We start from the raw sequence: 15229 nt of genomic DNA on the forward strand, positions 1-15229 counted from the left end.
CCATGATGATATAATGCATGATGGTAAATGATACAGTGGTAACGACAATTATGGTGGAAGGTGGTGGTGTCAAAGATGGTGGCGGTGGTAACGATGGTGAGACGGTGGAGAATGTTGTGGTGGTGGTGGTGGTGATGGCAATGGTGATGTGGTGATGGCATACACATTATTTTATTTTTTTATTAAAACTTTAACTTTTTCAAATGTTATACAATGTATCTTTTATTTTTTATTATTTTGAAAATTATTCTATAAAAATAGAGGAAATACCAATTTGATGTTTTACATAATTTAAGCTAAATATTGTTTATGCATTTTTCATTTTCGGATTTTGTTTTCGCAAAACAGTCCGTCAAATGCATCATTTACCCATTTTTGTATCTGCAAAAGAAAAACTATTTTGCAAAACATCGATAAACGAAGCCTAAATGTTTATCTACCAAGATTAAGCTATAAAATTATTGTTCATCTTTCAGGATTAACTTATCCATTCATTTTTAGGACATTTTGATGTAGGCGCCTCGTTTTTCGATTATGTTGATTAAACATCTGTTCCTTTTAAGAATTTGATTAAACTTTTTTTTTTCTTCAACAATTTGATTAGAGGTACGTTTGATTATCTATGACGCATCCTGAATCGAATTGTGTTGGCTGACATCTGGAAGGTGACAAAGCCATAAAGTGTATTGATGTGGAAGATGTGAATAAATTTAAACCTAAAAGTGCCTAAGTACAAGAGTGCACGGTAAGCGGGTATGAACCCATTTCACACGTGATGACAGAGCATAAGTACAATACAGTAAAATAGGGTGAGAATTATACCATCGATGGTAATCGTCTACCCCAAGATTTGTCGATAATCCTCGTCGGTACGAAAACTCTACTACTAGAACCTGGAAGGGCGAAAAACAATGGTGAGTGGACTTGAAAATAAAGTTTTAATAAAAACCTTTTGAAAGCATTATAACCACTCATCGTAAAACCCATATAGTTTCCAAAAAATAATACTACGTAGGTACGAAAAATGAATGCACGGGTGCAGTAAAACAAAAGCATGCCATACCACAATATCTCAACAATAACAAATGTAAGCCAAGTGTGAGATCAGTCTAAACTAACATACTAGTTGGAGTCACCTGATGTGACCTGTACAACTGGACCTATTACTCATAAGTCTATGCTAGCACACGAGTCATAGTCACCTAGTGTGACATGTACGACAGGCTGGGTGTAAATATGTATGCTCTAATGCTACGATCACGTGAAAGCTAGTGCTATGCGCGGGTCACCTACGAGTCGAAGTCACCTAATGAGACCTGTACGATAGGCTAGCACCTAACTTGGATCCAATGCGAGCGTGCAGTGCAGGAGGTGAACAGTCACGTGAAAGTTGTGCCCTGGCCCGAGGCGGGAGCACTAACACCGGGGTGCGGCAGTGATGAGCTCTCGCCTTGGATCCAAGTTAGGTGCTAGCCATAAATCTCATCACAATGCAATATTTAAATATAACACATTTAAATCATGGCATGATATGCATATTTAAAACATTTCTGGCAAAATCATAAGGTGTGTGTATATATAAATACACATACTATAAAAAGGAAAATGACCCATTCACCTGAGGTCCGCGCTACAACTTCCTAGCATGAATATCGAGGCATCACGAATGATCGACACCTAGAACAATTATCAAATCACATCTTAGAATTCTTATCAATAGAACACGTAACTTACATATCTTATTTAGGAAGATCCGTATGTCGGTTTACCAATCTGTAAGTTTCTAATATCCTCAAATATTATGTACTATAACATATCAAAGTTTGGTGACAATCCAATGGTCAAATTGTCAATTCATTTATTAACCAAGTGGCGGCCCTTAACGGAAATATAACCAAACAACGGAAATTTTAGAAAACGAAGGGCGGATTCGGGTCTAACATGTCGAGGAACCTAAGGAAGGACCTCTGGTTTTTCCTTAACGTGCTGCCGCATCCGCCGCCGCGCATGGCAATCGGCCGCCCCGACTCGCCAGAAAATCCAAAAACTCCAAAAATTCCCAAATTTTATAGAAATAAAGATCTTGATGAGAGGAATAACTTTCATCCCTGTGACTAAGGCCAATTTTGCCGGGAAAAGCCTCAATTTCACCCAAACCCGCCGGAACCCTAGAATTTGGGTGTTCTTGATTTGTCCTCAAATCAACTCCGATGCTCCAACCAATGATTAGGCATTGTTCCTGAGCTCAAAGGAAGTATATTGGTGGTGGCAATTGAAGAAAATCGTTGCAGGAATGGTGAAATTCACCGTCGTGGGTGTCCTCAGAGCTGACGGGAGTGTTCGTAGTGAAATCACCACCAATAGCCATCAAACTTGGGTGGGAATGGAATCTAGGATGACATCGAGTTAATTGCTGGTGTTGGTTGGCTATAATTTGCTGGAAAATTGAAGGAAAATCGCTGGAAAATTTAAAGAGAGACGGGTTTGTCGCGCGGGCAGAAATTGGGTCAGGGTGATCTGGTGCTCCTTCACTCTCTCCTTTCACCCTCCTTTCCTGCTCTCCCTATTAGTCACTCTCTCTTTCTTTTCTTTTTGATTGGGCGTCCCACCCCTCTTTTCTCTCCTTTATCTTTCATCTCCACCGCCCCTCTTTTCTTCCCTTTCATCTGGGCCACACACATGGCTTTCCAGATTTTGCTCAAAAAATCTAGAGCATTCCAGAAAATAATAAATTGACCATTTTAGCCTCGACTTTGTTCAGTAATAACTTATTTGTTATAATTCCAAATTGCGTTCCGTTTGCGCCCATGCATTCGTAGCGACGAGTACTACGAGAATATGCCAATAAAATGAACCTTACATGACATGACAAGACAGTCAACAAAAGTCAACATCTTTGCCTCGAAGGGCATTTCCGTACATTTAAAAATTATAAAGACTAAAATTTTTTGAGACGAGTCGTTACAATCTATTATATTGATACATTTGATTTTATGGTACATTTTTATTTCTGGTACATTTTGTTTATTGGTACATTTAAAATCTAAATGTACTAAAAGTCAGTACGTATATTTTCAAATGTACCATAAGTTTTAAATACATTTTTTTTATGTAAACATGAACAAATTAATGAAGTTTTCTTATGAAAGTATTAATGAATTTTTAATGAATAAAAGGACTAATTAAATATAACAACGGTTAGATTGTAAGAAATTGGTTGTTAGCTAATTTAAGTGAATATATATTAAATATAAAAAAATTTGTTGAGTTGGCAATTGACCGAAGCATCATAATCAAATTTTATAAAGTAACATATCTTTAGTCTAAACAAATTTGAAAAAAAAAATGTATGGAATTATAATTACTCATTCCTTTTTTTTTTTTCCCTCACACGGAGACCGAAATTAAACTATTCTCGTGTAGAATTCATTCACCAAAGTTGTTTATTTATTATTATTTAAATAATTTGTAAAGAAACAAAAATTGAAAACATTGATGCCTCGGGAAGCTAGTTGATTGCTATGTGTGTATTTAAGAATTCCCAATTTTTTTTTACATCGCCTACATTAAATTACTCATTTCGGCAATAATACTAGAAAGATTAAAATTTTAAATTAGATTTGCAAATCAAATTATGTGTAATTAATAAAAAATAAAAATATTAATCAACACTTAAGTAATAATTTAATCATCAACAACCATATCATTTTGTTTAAAACATTTGATCTACCTACATTATTCCGGCCCATACTACTTATGATTACAACTACTGTAGTGATGAGAGAGAGAAAACAGAAAAGAGAAAACAGAAGCCGGAGGAGCAGTGGATTGGACCATTTTTATCGACGATTAATCGCACCGACCACGACGTAGTGACTGCCCATGATACGCTGACGCCACCCGAGTCTGGCTCCAGCTAGATTAAAGCCGAGCCGTTAGACGTTGAGCCGTACAAACTCGATATAAAATTCATAATAAATGTTATATCTGCCATGAACCGAAAAGGCTACGGGCTATGGCCGGTGAAGAAGAAATTGCATTTGGATGGAATTTACGTTCATTTCATTTGCAACTTTGTGCAGTGTGTCAGTCCGTAGGGTACCTAACCCCAGTCAGATTCTAACCCAATATCTAACCCAAGTTGGTTTATTTAAAGAGAGAGAGTGTGACAGCCCTCCTGGGTTGTGAAATCCTTCACTCTCTCTCTCTCTCTCTCTCTCTCTCTCCAAGTCTCTGATTATTTCCCATTGTGGTAGATGAACAGTCACAGACTATGCTTAGTTGATTAAGTAATGATGTAGTGAGGGGGAGAGAGTAAGAGAGAGTGTGTATTAGTTGGTTGATTTACTTGTCCATTGGGTACAATTTTGGGATAACTTGTTGGGTTTTGTTTTCTGGGTTGTGTGGGATTTTGGGTTTTGTATAATTTTGATGGGTACTGAGGGAGGAAGAGAAGAAGTGGGATTGAAAGAGAAGGATCATGAGGCAGCAGAGAGAGGAAGTAGGTTGTTGTATAGCTGTACACGAGTTTGTCTAGTTGTTTCAGACATAGCAGTACTTGTGCCCCATCTTCCTTTGCTTCCTTCAAGTAAACAACTTTTTCTCCCTCTAAATTAAAAGATCCACTGGAAAACATAAACAAGAAACAGCAAAAACATTAACAAAAAAAAAAAAAAGAAAAGAAAAAGAAAGGAGCTTTGAATGGTTTAATCTCTTGATCTGTTAAGATCTGGTGTTAAACCTGTTTTAGCTCGGTCGCTAATCATGAAGAGGCTTGGAAGCTCAGATTCCTTTGGTGCTATGATTTCCATCTGCCCAACGACAGGTTAACTTTTGAATTTTAGTTTTAATTTTAATAAAATATACATTTTATTTATTTGAATTTCCCCAAGATTTAGACATTTTCTTTTGTTTGTTACCTTTTTCATGATCGAGCACCTAGAAAAAACATGACCTTTGAGATCATGACGCACCGTTGCTCCTTTATGTTCATCATGTTGGTTGTTGAATTCAATCCATGTTTTGTAGTGTTCTTTTTACTGTTTGGGAATTTTAATTTCAAGCCTACATATCTATATCTATATAGAATTCCACGTCGGGAAAAGAAGGGACATATGTACTACTTTTTGTATTACCAATTGGCTTTACGGTGGTGGTTGTCAAATTTTTGGAAAAACTTAGATTTGATTGGCTTTTTGTTTGCAGAGGAGCACAGTCCGAGAAACAACCATGTTTACAGCAGAGAATTCCAGTCCATGTTGGATGGCTTAGATGAGGAAGGGTGTGTCGAAGAAGCCGGCCACGTTTCCGAGAAGAAGAGGAGATTGAGCGTTGAACAAGTGAAGGCCTTAGAGAAAAACTTTGAGGTGGAGAACAAGCTTGAACCTGAAAGAAAGGTGAAGCTTGCCCAAGAACTAGGCCTCCAACCAAGACAAGTCGCCGTGTGGTTCCAGAACCGCCGTGCTCGTTGGAAAACCAAACAATTGGAGCGCGATTATGGCGTTCTCAAAGCCAATTACGACACTGTCAAGCGGAACTACGATACCCTTCAACATGACAATGAAGCCATTCTCAAGGAGGTATATATATACATGATCCACAACTCTGTCGCTGTGAATGTTCTCTTGTCAAACAGTTTGAGACTTAATATGTTAACCGTGGTTAATAAGCTTTCGTAATTAAAGTTCATCTTATACAAGTAAATGTTCGATTGTCAACAGTTTGATATGTCAAGTTTTGTGTCCAACCTCAAATTATGTGTGTTTTCACTTTAGTATGTGGTTTAGATCTACAGTTTGACCCCATAACATGATATGTCGCGATGCTAATCACGATCTAAATCTTGGATCAACTTTTTATTTCTTGTCTTGCAGATAAAGCAATTGAAAGCAAAGTTGCAAGAAGATAACGCAGCCAGCAAGAATCCCACCGTGAAAGAAGAGCAACTCTTGGGAAAAGATCAGAGTTACAAAGTGGTTCGGGAGCAGAGCCAGTCACCGCCACCACCTCCGGAATCCTCTGTTCCAGAAACAGAGTGTAAAGAGCTCAACTTTGAGAGCTTCAACAACACAAGTGGAGTACTAGAAGCCGTCTCATTGTTCCCAGATTTCAAAGATGGCTCTTCGGACAGTGACTCGAGTGCGATCTTGAACGAAGATAACAGTCCAAACTTGACTATGTCTTCATCTGGCATCCTCCAAAACCATCAGCTCATCAAGTCTCCGGCTTCCACTTCACTCAAATTCAACTGCTCCTCGTCCTCCTCGCCGTCGTCATCGTCGATGAATTGCTTTCCGTTCCAGAAGAACTACCAGCCTTTGGTGAAGGTAGAGGAGCACAATTTCTTTAGCAGTGAGGAGGCCTGTAGCTTCTTCTCCGATGAGCAAGCACCTTCACTTCAGTGGTACTGTACTGATCAGTGGAGCTAAAGCATCAACAATACAATCCAAGAAAGTGGGGTTGTGTATAAATTAATGTACTGTGATCTCCATTGTGCAAAAGTGGAAGTTGGAGAGCAACTGCAGGATGAAGGCAAGGGAGGGAGAGAGAGAGAGAGAGAGAGACAAACAGACAGAGACAGAGAGAGGAAACGAAGGTATTTCCTTGCCAAACCGTGCGGGAATATGATTGTGTCGTAATTAAAATTTCAGCTGTAAAAATGAATTCTCGGGATAAAACTTTAGGAGGTAGAATTTCCTGTAATGGAGAAAATAATCATTGTGCCCTACCTTTTCCCTTCCATCCATGCTTCTTCGCTTTTTCAATTTAAAAAGTTCGGTGGACAACTTATTTCTTTTGCAATGGACACCATGGCACTGCCATAAAAAAAAGTTATATAAATATGTATAAATGAAAATATACGGTGGAGAAGCGGCGATGATGCGATGGCGGTGTAGCAATGGTGGTGCTGATGTAATGATAATGGTGAGAGGGTATGGTGGTTGTGCAAATGTATCGGGGTGTGCTAGTTGGGGGTGTAGATGTAGTAATGGTGGACGGTTTGATGTCAGCAACGGTGGCAACTGTTGTGGTGGGGGTTGCAACAATGGTGGTTGTGATTGCGGTGGTGATGGTGGTGTAAGGTTAGTGGTTGCAATGAGGAGGTGGTGGTCATTTTGTGGGAGAAAATGTGTGTGTGAAGGATATAAAACGTCACTTTTAAAAACAAATGAGTGTATTAAAAAAATATAAATATTCATTAGAACTCAACTTCACCTTTTATGGAAAAGCAACATGCTCACAATGAATCAAATAGATAATAGGGTAATTCTCAGTTTAATACTTTGAAGTTCTTAGTTTTCAATCAAGTTTTATTCATCTCGAACTGGTATTAAAGTGATAATTTTGCAACACATTCATACATGCGTTTTAAAACAGCACTTTACCTATGACGTGGCGCCTAGAATTAGAGGGTGCGCTCCCAGTTTCGAGTGTTGTGTAAGACATTCCCCGCAAGGTTGTGGTCGAATTCGGGTACCAAGTTCTGTATCAAGTTCTGTAACTGGGTCATCAAGGCCCGATTTGCCATTATTATGCTGATTCCTATGTTTTATCTGTGTTTTGAGGACAGTGATGCTTAGGTTTTACTGTTTTAGGACATGGTTTTGGGTTGCAGCTTTGGTGGCAAATTTGGTTCCTGTTGTGGCACCGAGGGCGGATTCGATAAAGCTGACAAGGCGGAAGAGTGTGAGGCCTGAGGATTGGAAAGTCTAGGTCACCATCAGTAGGGTTTAGAGAGATAAATTGGGTGATGATTGCAATTTTGATTTTTGCATATTAAAACTGGGTGATAATTCTCATGAAAAAAAAAAAAAAAAAAACTAAAACCCCTCCTCCGCCGCCTCCAAACCCATCTCCACCACCATCGTCGTCGACGACAAACCTTCCCAAAGCCCCTTTCCTACCTTAACGCCGTTGAAGCGGCGATGTGCATGTGGACGGCGAGGCTGTGGTAGGGTTTCTAAGGAAGTCTAGGATGCGTTTATTAATATCCACGTGCACCCAAATTCACACGTGGCACTAGTCATTATCCACGTACGCGCCACGTCATAAGTTGATGGTTGTTTTGACATAAAGTTTAATGGATGTATGAATGTGTCTCAAAATTAATCATTTTAATTACCAGACTGAGATGAAAAAGCTTGATGTATAAAAGGTTGAAAACCAAGAAATTTCACACCAACTTGGTGCTTATTCCTAAGGTGAAATGCCCAAAGACTATGTCACAATATAGGCCTACCACTTTATCCAATGTAATATACAAGATCTTAGCCAAAGTACTCACAAACAGGCTAAAGAAGGTGATGCCGAAGGTGATTAGTGACAATTAATTGGCTTTTGTCGATGGGAAACATATCCAAGACAACATCCTTGTGGTGCATGAAATCCTACACTCACTACTCCACCAAAAAAAGGAGGACCAAGCGGGTATGGCAATCAAGTTGGATATGGCTAAGGCATACGACTGTGTGGAATGGGATTATCTCCTATCTATGATGGCAAAAATGGGTTTTGCGCCGGTGTTCTATAGGTGGATCAAGGAATACATATCCTCCACCTTATTCAGTATTCTGGTGAATGAGAACCCAACAGGGTATATTATGCCAAAGCGGGGGTTGAGGCAGGGTGATCCTCTATCCCTCTATTTATTTCTCCTCTGCATTGAGGGTTTTTCCATGCTAATAAAAAACGGTTTGGAGAGAGATGCTCTCCACAGGTACAAGGTCACGCCAACTGGGCTACCGATTTTGCACTTCTTTTTTGCTGACGATTATGTTATGTTTGGTAATGCCTCGGTGGAGGATGCTTAAGGGGTTGTGGAGGTGTTGCAGGCTTATGCAAAGGGCTCTGGGCAGGTGGTTAACCTATCTAAAAGCTCGATCTTCTTCGGTTTGAAGACTAAGTTCCGAACTAGGAAGAAAATTATGGAGACATTGGGCATTCAGAGCAAGGAAGGATTTGGGGAGTACTTAGGGTTACAAGAAGATTTTGGACACTCCAAAAAAGCCATCTTCGTAGAAGTTCAGGATAAGATTAAGACTCGCATAGCTGGCTGGGCTGAGCAATTCCTATCCCAAGCGGGGAATGAAGTCTTTGTTAAGGCTGTGGCCATGGCTATGCCGAACTACGCCATAAGCTGCTTCAAGCTTCCTATTGGGGTATGCAGGGATATGGAGAAAGCTATTCGTAATTACTGGTGGAGAGGCAACAAGCAAAAGAAAAGTGTCCACCAGATGTCTTGGGATCGGCTAATGAAACAGAAGAGGTTCGGAGGCCTGGGCTTCAAAGACATCCAATGTTTTAATCTAGCTTTTCTTGCTAAGATAGGATGGCGCTTGACCCAAAACCCAGTGTCTCTCCTTGCAACAGTCCTGAGAGACAAATACTTTCTAGGGGACTCATTCATGGATGCTTACAAGGGGAGGAAAACCTCCTGGGGGTGGAAAGGCATTTTTGAAGCACATAAAGTGCTAAAGCAAGAGCTAGGGTGGCGGGTGGGAGACAAGTCTAGCATTAGCATAAGGGATGATCCTTGGTTCCCTAAGCCCCCCACCTTCAGGGTTAGGCCGCGGGTTTGCCTGCAAGGTACCAAGGTGTGTGACTTAATTGACCCGGTCTCGAACACTTGGAATGCTGATGTGATTTATGAGGGCTTTGAAAGGGACGACGTGGTTCCAATATTAAGTATTCCTCTGAGTAGGATTGGTTGTTGTGATAGACTGGTATGGCACTACAATGTGACTAGGATTACTCGGTCAAATCCGGGTACGGGGTGGTGGTATGCGTCATAGAAAACAGCGCCCTTGGAAAGAAAGGTCAGGGTATGCCTAGTGAATGCAGGAAAAACTCACAGGTATGAAAGATTATCTGGAAGTTGAAGGTTCCTAATAAGATTAAAATCTTTGTTTGGAGGTGTTGCAACCATGCACTGGCCGTCAGACGCAACCTTAAAAGGCGGCATATGAGGGTAGACAATGTATGTAGGGTGTGCAACATGGTGGACGAGTCGGAGAATCACCTCTTTTTCCAATGCGAGCTCAGTCACCAATTTTGGTTCTGTTCCCCTATTCATATGCATTCCTGTGGCTTGGCAAGCGCTGACTTCCTTGAGAGTTGGGAGAACTTTTATAATCAGGTCAAGGGAAGGAGCAAAGCTGACGAGATCTTGCAAGAGTTTGCCTTTGGGCTTTGGAGACTTTGGAAAAATAGGAATGATGTTGTGTTCAACAATGTGCATCGATCGCCTCTGGAGATCTTGGAGCTTTGGAGGAAGAATGTCTCTTGTTTTAAAGAAGCTACGGCCTAGGGGCTTGCAGGTGAGCGTCCAAAATGTGGGATGGCTATTAAGGAGGTGGGTCGAAGGGAAGCTCAATGGCAGAAGCCGGTTTTTGGAGTTATCAAGGTTAATACTGACGTTGCTTGGTGTAAGAAATCCCTGCGGATGGGTGTAGGCTGGGTATGTCAGGATTTTTCCGGTTTGCTCCAAGCTGGTGGAGGCTCGAGAGAAGGCTTTTGTCACTCTGCTGTCACTGCTGAGGCGAATGCAATCTGGGATGCCCTAGTTGCGTGTATCGTTAACGGGTTTGAGAAGGTAACCATCGAATCTGATGCTAAGGTGATTATCCATATGCTTAGGAAGGAACTGCCTTCTGATTTTAGTCTTGAATGTATACTTGGTGATATTGAGAGCCTAGCGCGAAGGCTGTCGTTGGTGACGTTCACCTATGTGCCTAGGGAGAGCAATTGTGTTGCTTACTCGGTGGCTAAGTTTGTTTTCAAAGAGGGTCGTGCTTTTGTCTGGGATTGTATCAGCCCGGATTTTTGTTTAACACTCTAGCTCAGGGTGTAAATATTTCTATTCGAACTTAATACATTCTATCTTTGGTCAAAAAAAAAAAAAAAAAGGTAAACTGAGAATTACCTTTAATAATATCATAATAATTGGATAATACCAATAGGCTTGGGGAATAACTGCGTTATGAGCATTTTGAGAAACAAAAATGAATAAATAAAAAATGGTCTAGCTACGAGTATATGTGGGTGATTGGCAGACAAGTTAGACAACTGACGATGACAACTATAAATTTTAGAAAGAAAATAACCAAATTGACGATTACTGTAGCTGTACTTTTACAGATGCATGTGTTGGGTTCACTGACTTTGTTTTGGCATACAATTTGAGAAATGTGTTATCAGTTGTCACCTCATGTGATATATGACTACATGAAGAGAAGAATAATACTGTTATTGAAGTGTGGTGTAATCACTCCTATATATTTAAAAAAGCACTATTATGACAAGCATAAATAATCATGGAAAGTTCGTAATATTATGGTGGTTTTAATTTTGACAAGCTTTTCTGGCCCTATTTGAGTCAAGGTAAGACTTTCCAAAATAAAACCCTAGTGGCGAAGATGATAAATTCCTCAGGGATAGGCAAATATGTAGATTCAAGTTTGCTTCGCTCAAGCTGTAAATACGACTCGTGCATGTTCAGCCGAAAACATGCAAGGGAGCGCTACTTTTTGCCAGACAATTGAAGGAACCTCATCGGAGTAACAGAGTTGAACTCTACGTGGATTTATCTCCTTCAGTTTGATTGATCCATAGCTGCCTTTGTAAGGACCGTGCTTTTTAGAGAATCCCGCTCCTGTGTCGTGGGACTTGTAGCTCGGCACTCCACCGGGTGGGTTTATTTATCCTTCCAGTTTTGAGTGTCTTCTTGATAGACATCTATTTCTTACTTAACTGCATGGTTGCAACTCTTTTGCTTTGTTATTTTCTGTTGGGAAAATTACAAGAAAATCACAATAAAAGTTACAATGAAATAAAATTGTTCGAAAAACTGTGTAAACAATTAGGTTGAGGCGCATCTATCTCATTATTTTAAAGAGATTCAAGCCAATGCAATTTGACAAATTTCATGAACCGACGCAGCTGTATAACTGGACTTGTCCATCCAAAATATAACATCTCAACAGAATTGTTGCGTCACTCAAACCTATCTGCACACAAAAAAAAAAAAAAAAAAAAAAAAAAAAAAAAACCGGAATGATGAAGGCTTGGAGAGAATAACTGTCGTGTTTGTCCTATAATGTCATTTTCGTGTTATACCTGTTATCTTAACAGGGTCTTACAGGATGAAACAATAACTACCAGATCTATTAATAGATTGACTCGGAGCCTGTTGTTTTCACGTCCTTTCGTGTTGGGTTAATGGTTCATGCAATAAATTATTAGGCCTATAATGAGTTAGGCTTGGAAAACAGGTCATATTTATCATGTTTGTATCCTTTTCGTGTCAGGCTTATTTTCTTAACAGGTTCTCGACGAGTGACTCGATAACGATGCAATCCGTTAATGGGTTGACCTGAAATCCTTTATTTTCATATCATTTCATGTTTGGTTAACAGATTGTGTAATAAATTATCAGGCCTGTGAATAATAAAGATGATGGGGAAAATGCCGTTGAATATATATTTATTATCAATCCTTAGTTAAAAGGATAATAAACACAAATTAACAAGAATGAGTTACAAAACCTATATAAAATGAAAAGCTATAATATCTTATTTCCCACTACAATACATAGTGACAGATAATTAATTTATTCTATTAAAAATGAGCCAACAGTTTCGTCAAGTTATGAGGAAACAAACCCAGACGTACAACACATACGTGGTCCAGGGTTGAAGAAGAAGGTTCACTCAAACATGTATGTATTGTGCGTCCTGAGTTTGATTTTTGGACTTGGCAAATTACATATTGGTGATCAGGAGATGTTGAAATGTCTTTATGAGTCTTCCTAGTCTTTGAAAAGTGGATTGTTGTGGTGAGGCCACAACTAGTCCCCTTTAAAAGAAATTTGTGATTCCATCACAAAACCAATTGGCAATATGGAAAGTATCTCAACTACTTATAAGCATATGGAAAGTCTCTTCTTTATCTAATGTGAGATTTATATGCTCAACACTTCATCTCACATGCAAAGAATTTTCAAGTCTAACACGTGGATAATTAAAATTGGATGACATAAAGCACATGTAACTCCTTGGGATTCACACATTGGACAACTTACAACCTGCTCTGATACATATCACAAAAAATGTTGAAGTTTCACTATAAAATGAAATGATAATAAGAGAGCAAACCCAAGAGAGCACTGAGATCGAGAGCAAAGCCATAACAAAACCTTTGATCTCCAATTTCAAGAAAGCAGAACTGGAATAGATATATGCTTTATGAAGGTGGATTGTCTGCCCTTCCATTTTCATACTCTTTCTATACCCTTCTGTGATATGTGGTCACAGTTAAGTCATGTCAATATTTTATATTAATTTTATTATAGAAATAATAAAACAAAAAGTAATAAAAATATAAAATGTTGATGTGGCTTAACCGTGATCACACAAATAAAAAGACAGAAAAAAAAGTATGAAAATGGGAGGTTAAATAATCCATCTCTATGCTTTATTACCCAAATCAAATGCCAAAAAGGAAAAGAAAAATATGAATAAAGAGGACCCTTAAAAAGATGTGCCACATGATTGGATCCCAAATATACGTGTCCTCCTCCTACCTCTGTCAGCCGCAATTTTTTTGGTTGCACCCAACATTCCGCAACTTTTACGTCCAAAAAAATTATGAAAATTATACCACTGAGCTGAGGATCTATTGGTGCAATTCGTGAATATTCCTTAAGATTAAATAAAACCTTATACTACTGTGAGACTGGTGTTTGTGAAGAGTATGAATTTTTAAGTGCGTTTAAGTAGTTGAATTATTATTAATATTGTTAATTAATTTCAGTTCAGTTTTAACGCAAGCAGTTAAAAGTAGTACAACATTTCAACTTAAAGAATTGGTTGTCAAATTTGTAAATGTCAAGTTTTAACTAGACTTTCACCAAACTCAAATGCATATTATTGTTTTAAAAAATATAATACTTAGATCCTCACTCCTCACTATTCAAGAGTTCAAATCCTCACCTAATGACATGAGTCATTAATGTAAATCACATGTTAAACAAAATTTTAAATATAGACATGCTACTGGTTGTTCTTTAGTAAGTAATAGAGATTCAATAACAAAAAGACGTGTTGCTTTTGAGTGTATGAATCCCACATAAAAAAATAATAATCTTACAAGTGATTATAAGTAAGTCAGGCTATTTCCATGTTTTAAATTGGTTTTATGGTAGAACATCAATTTTTTTCATGGTATCAAAGCATGTTATTTCACGTGTGAAGCTCAACGACCACACATGCTCCACATCACTTGATTTGTGTTGTCTACGTGTTAAGATTGAAAATTCATCACACGTAAAGGGCGTGTTGAGTGCATGAATCCCACATCATGAAAAAAAATATACCTTACTGTGCTTATAAGTAATTTAAACTACTCCTCATATTGCTAATTAGTTTTATGATGAAACTTTAGCTTACTTCTATTACATTATTATTGACCCGATTCATTGATTCTTTAATAGTCATGATAATATTGTCATTCTTTAACTAAAGTTTTTCCATTACTATGCATTGCCACACGTTGTAAACATCTTTAACACTGCGAAAACAAGCAAAGATGAATATGAATGAAAAGCATTACACACTCAAAACATCTTGTATATGTATCTATACGTATACAAACCTTTTTACGCAGAAGCACCATCAGTAGGACGTAGGAGATGGTGCCGGTAGGGCTTCATTTGAATCAGTCGTCTGTCTTGACAAAAGAAAAAGAATCAGTTGTCTGTAAAAAGCAGATGGTCTTTTTCTTTTTGCAACGTTTACATGTACATTTGGGTTCCAGCAATGACTTTTTACCTCGTTCATCTTTTTCGTGGAGTACGGCTTTGGCAAAACGCGTAATCCTCGCTTCCCTCTGATTTTGAGTGCCAGACGTGCACATGGCGTTTGGCACCCACTCAGCTCATATTCTGGCTCAAACTTTTGAGATTGTGCCTACGACTTATCTGGACTTATTGTGTACACGTGTACGATTACAGTGTAAATAACTTTAATAAAATAGGTCGAGTTTGATGTTTCGTGGTAATGATATAACATTACGTATAGTGTTTTTTAGATTTTATTTTTTATGGCATGTAACACCAAAGTATTAGTGTATTCGTGCCATGTAAGTTGATCTTTTTTCACAATGTATTTTTTAAGAAGGAAACTTCAAGTATACTACATTGATCGGCCAACAAAGTTTAATCATGCAAAGCACA

General features: G+C 38.6%; 4 protein-coding genes across 4 annotated transcripts; all 4 read left to right on the forward strand.

Annotated features, from left to right (window-relative positions):
• The first annotated feature begins 4626 nt into the window (after positions 1–4626).
• LOC137735487 (homeobox-leucine zipper protein ATHB-6-like) lies at positions 4627–6739 on the forward strand. The gene is made up of 3 exons (XM_068474922.1): positions 4627–4825; positions 5206–5579; positions 5874–6739. The coding sequence occupies exons 1-3, from the start codon at positions 4765–4767 to the stop codon at positions 6426–6428; spliced, it is 990 nt and encodes a 329-aa protein (XP_068331023.1). The 5' UTR covers positions 4627–4764; the 3' UTR covers positions 6429–6739.
• A 1690-nt stretch (positions 6740–8429) lies between these two features.
• On the forward strand, positions 8430–8810 carry LOC137724973 (uncharacterized mitochondrial protein AtMg01250-like). Its single transcript, XM_068463599.1, has one exon. It carries the CDS (start codon positions 8430–8432, stop codon positions 8808–8810), a length of 381 nt encoding a protein of 126 aa, XP_068319700.1.
• A 114-nt stretch (positions 8811–8924) lies between these two features.
• Positions 8925–9791, forward strand: LOC137724979 (uncharacterized mitochondrial protein AtMg00310-like). The gene has a single exon (XM_068463606.1). It carries the CDS (start codon positions 8925–8927, stop codon positions 9789–9791), a length of 867 nt encoding a protein of 288 aa, XP_068319707.1.
• Positions 9792–10336: 545 nt separating this feature from the next.
• On the forward strand, positions 10337–10837 carry LOC137724985 (uncharacterized). Its single transcript, XM_068463609.1, has one exon. It carries the CDS (start codon positions 10337–10339, stop codon positions 10835–10837), a length of 501 nt encoding a protein of 166 aa, XP_068319710.1.
• Positions 10838–15229: the final 4392 nt, after the last annotated feature.

This window comes from Pyrus communis, chromosome 1, assembly GCF_963583255.1.
Source record: "Pyrus communis chromosome 1, drPyrComm1.1, whole genome shotgun sequence".
Classification (NCBI taxonomy): Eukaryota; Viridiplantae; Streptophyta; class Magnoliopsida; order Rosales; family Rosaceae; genus Pyrus; species Pyrus communis.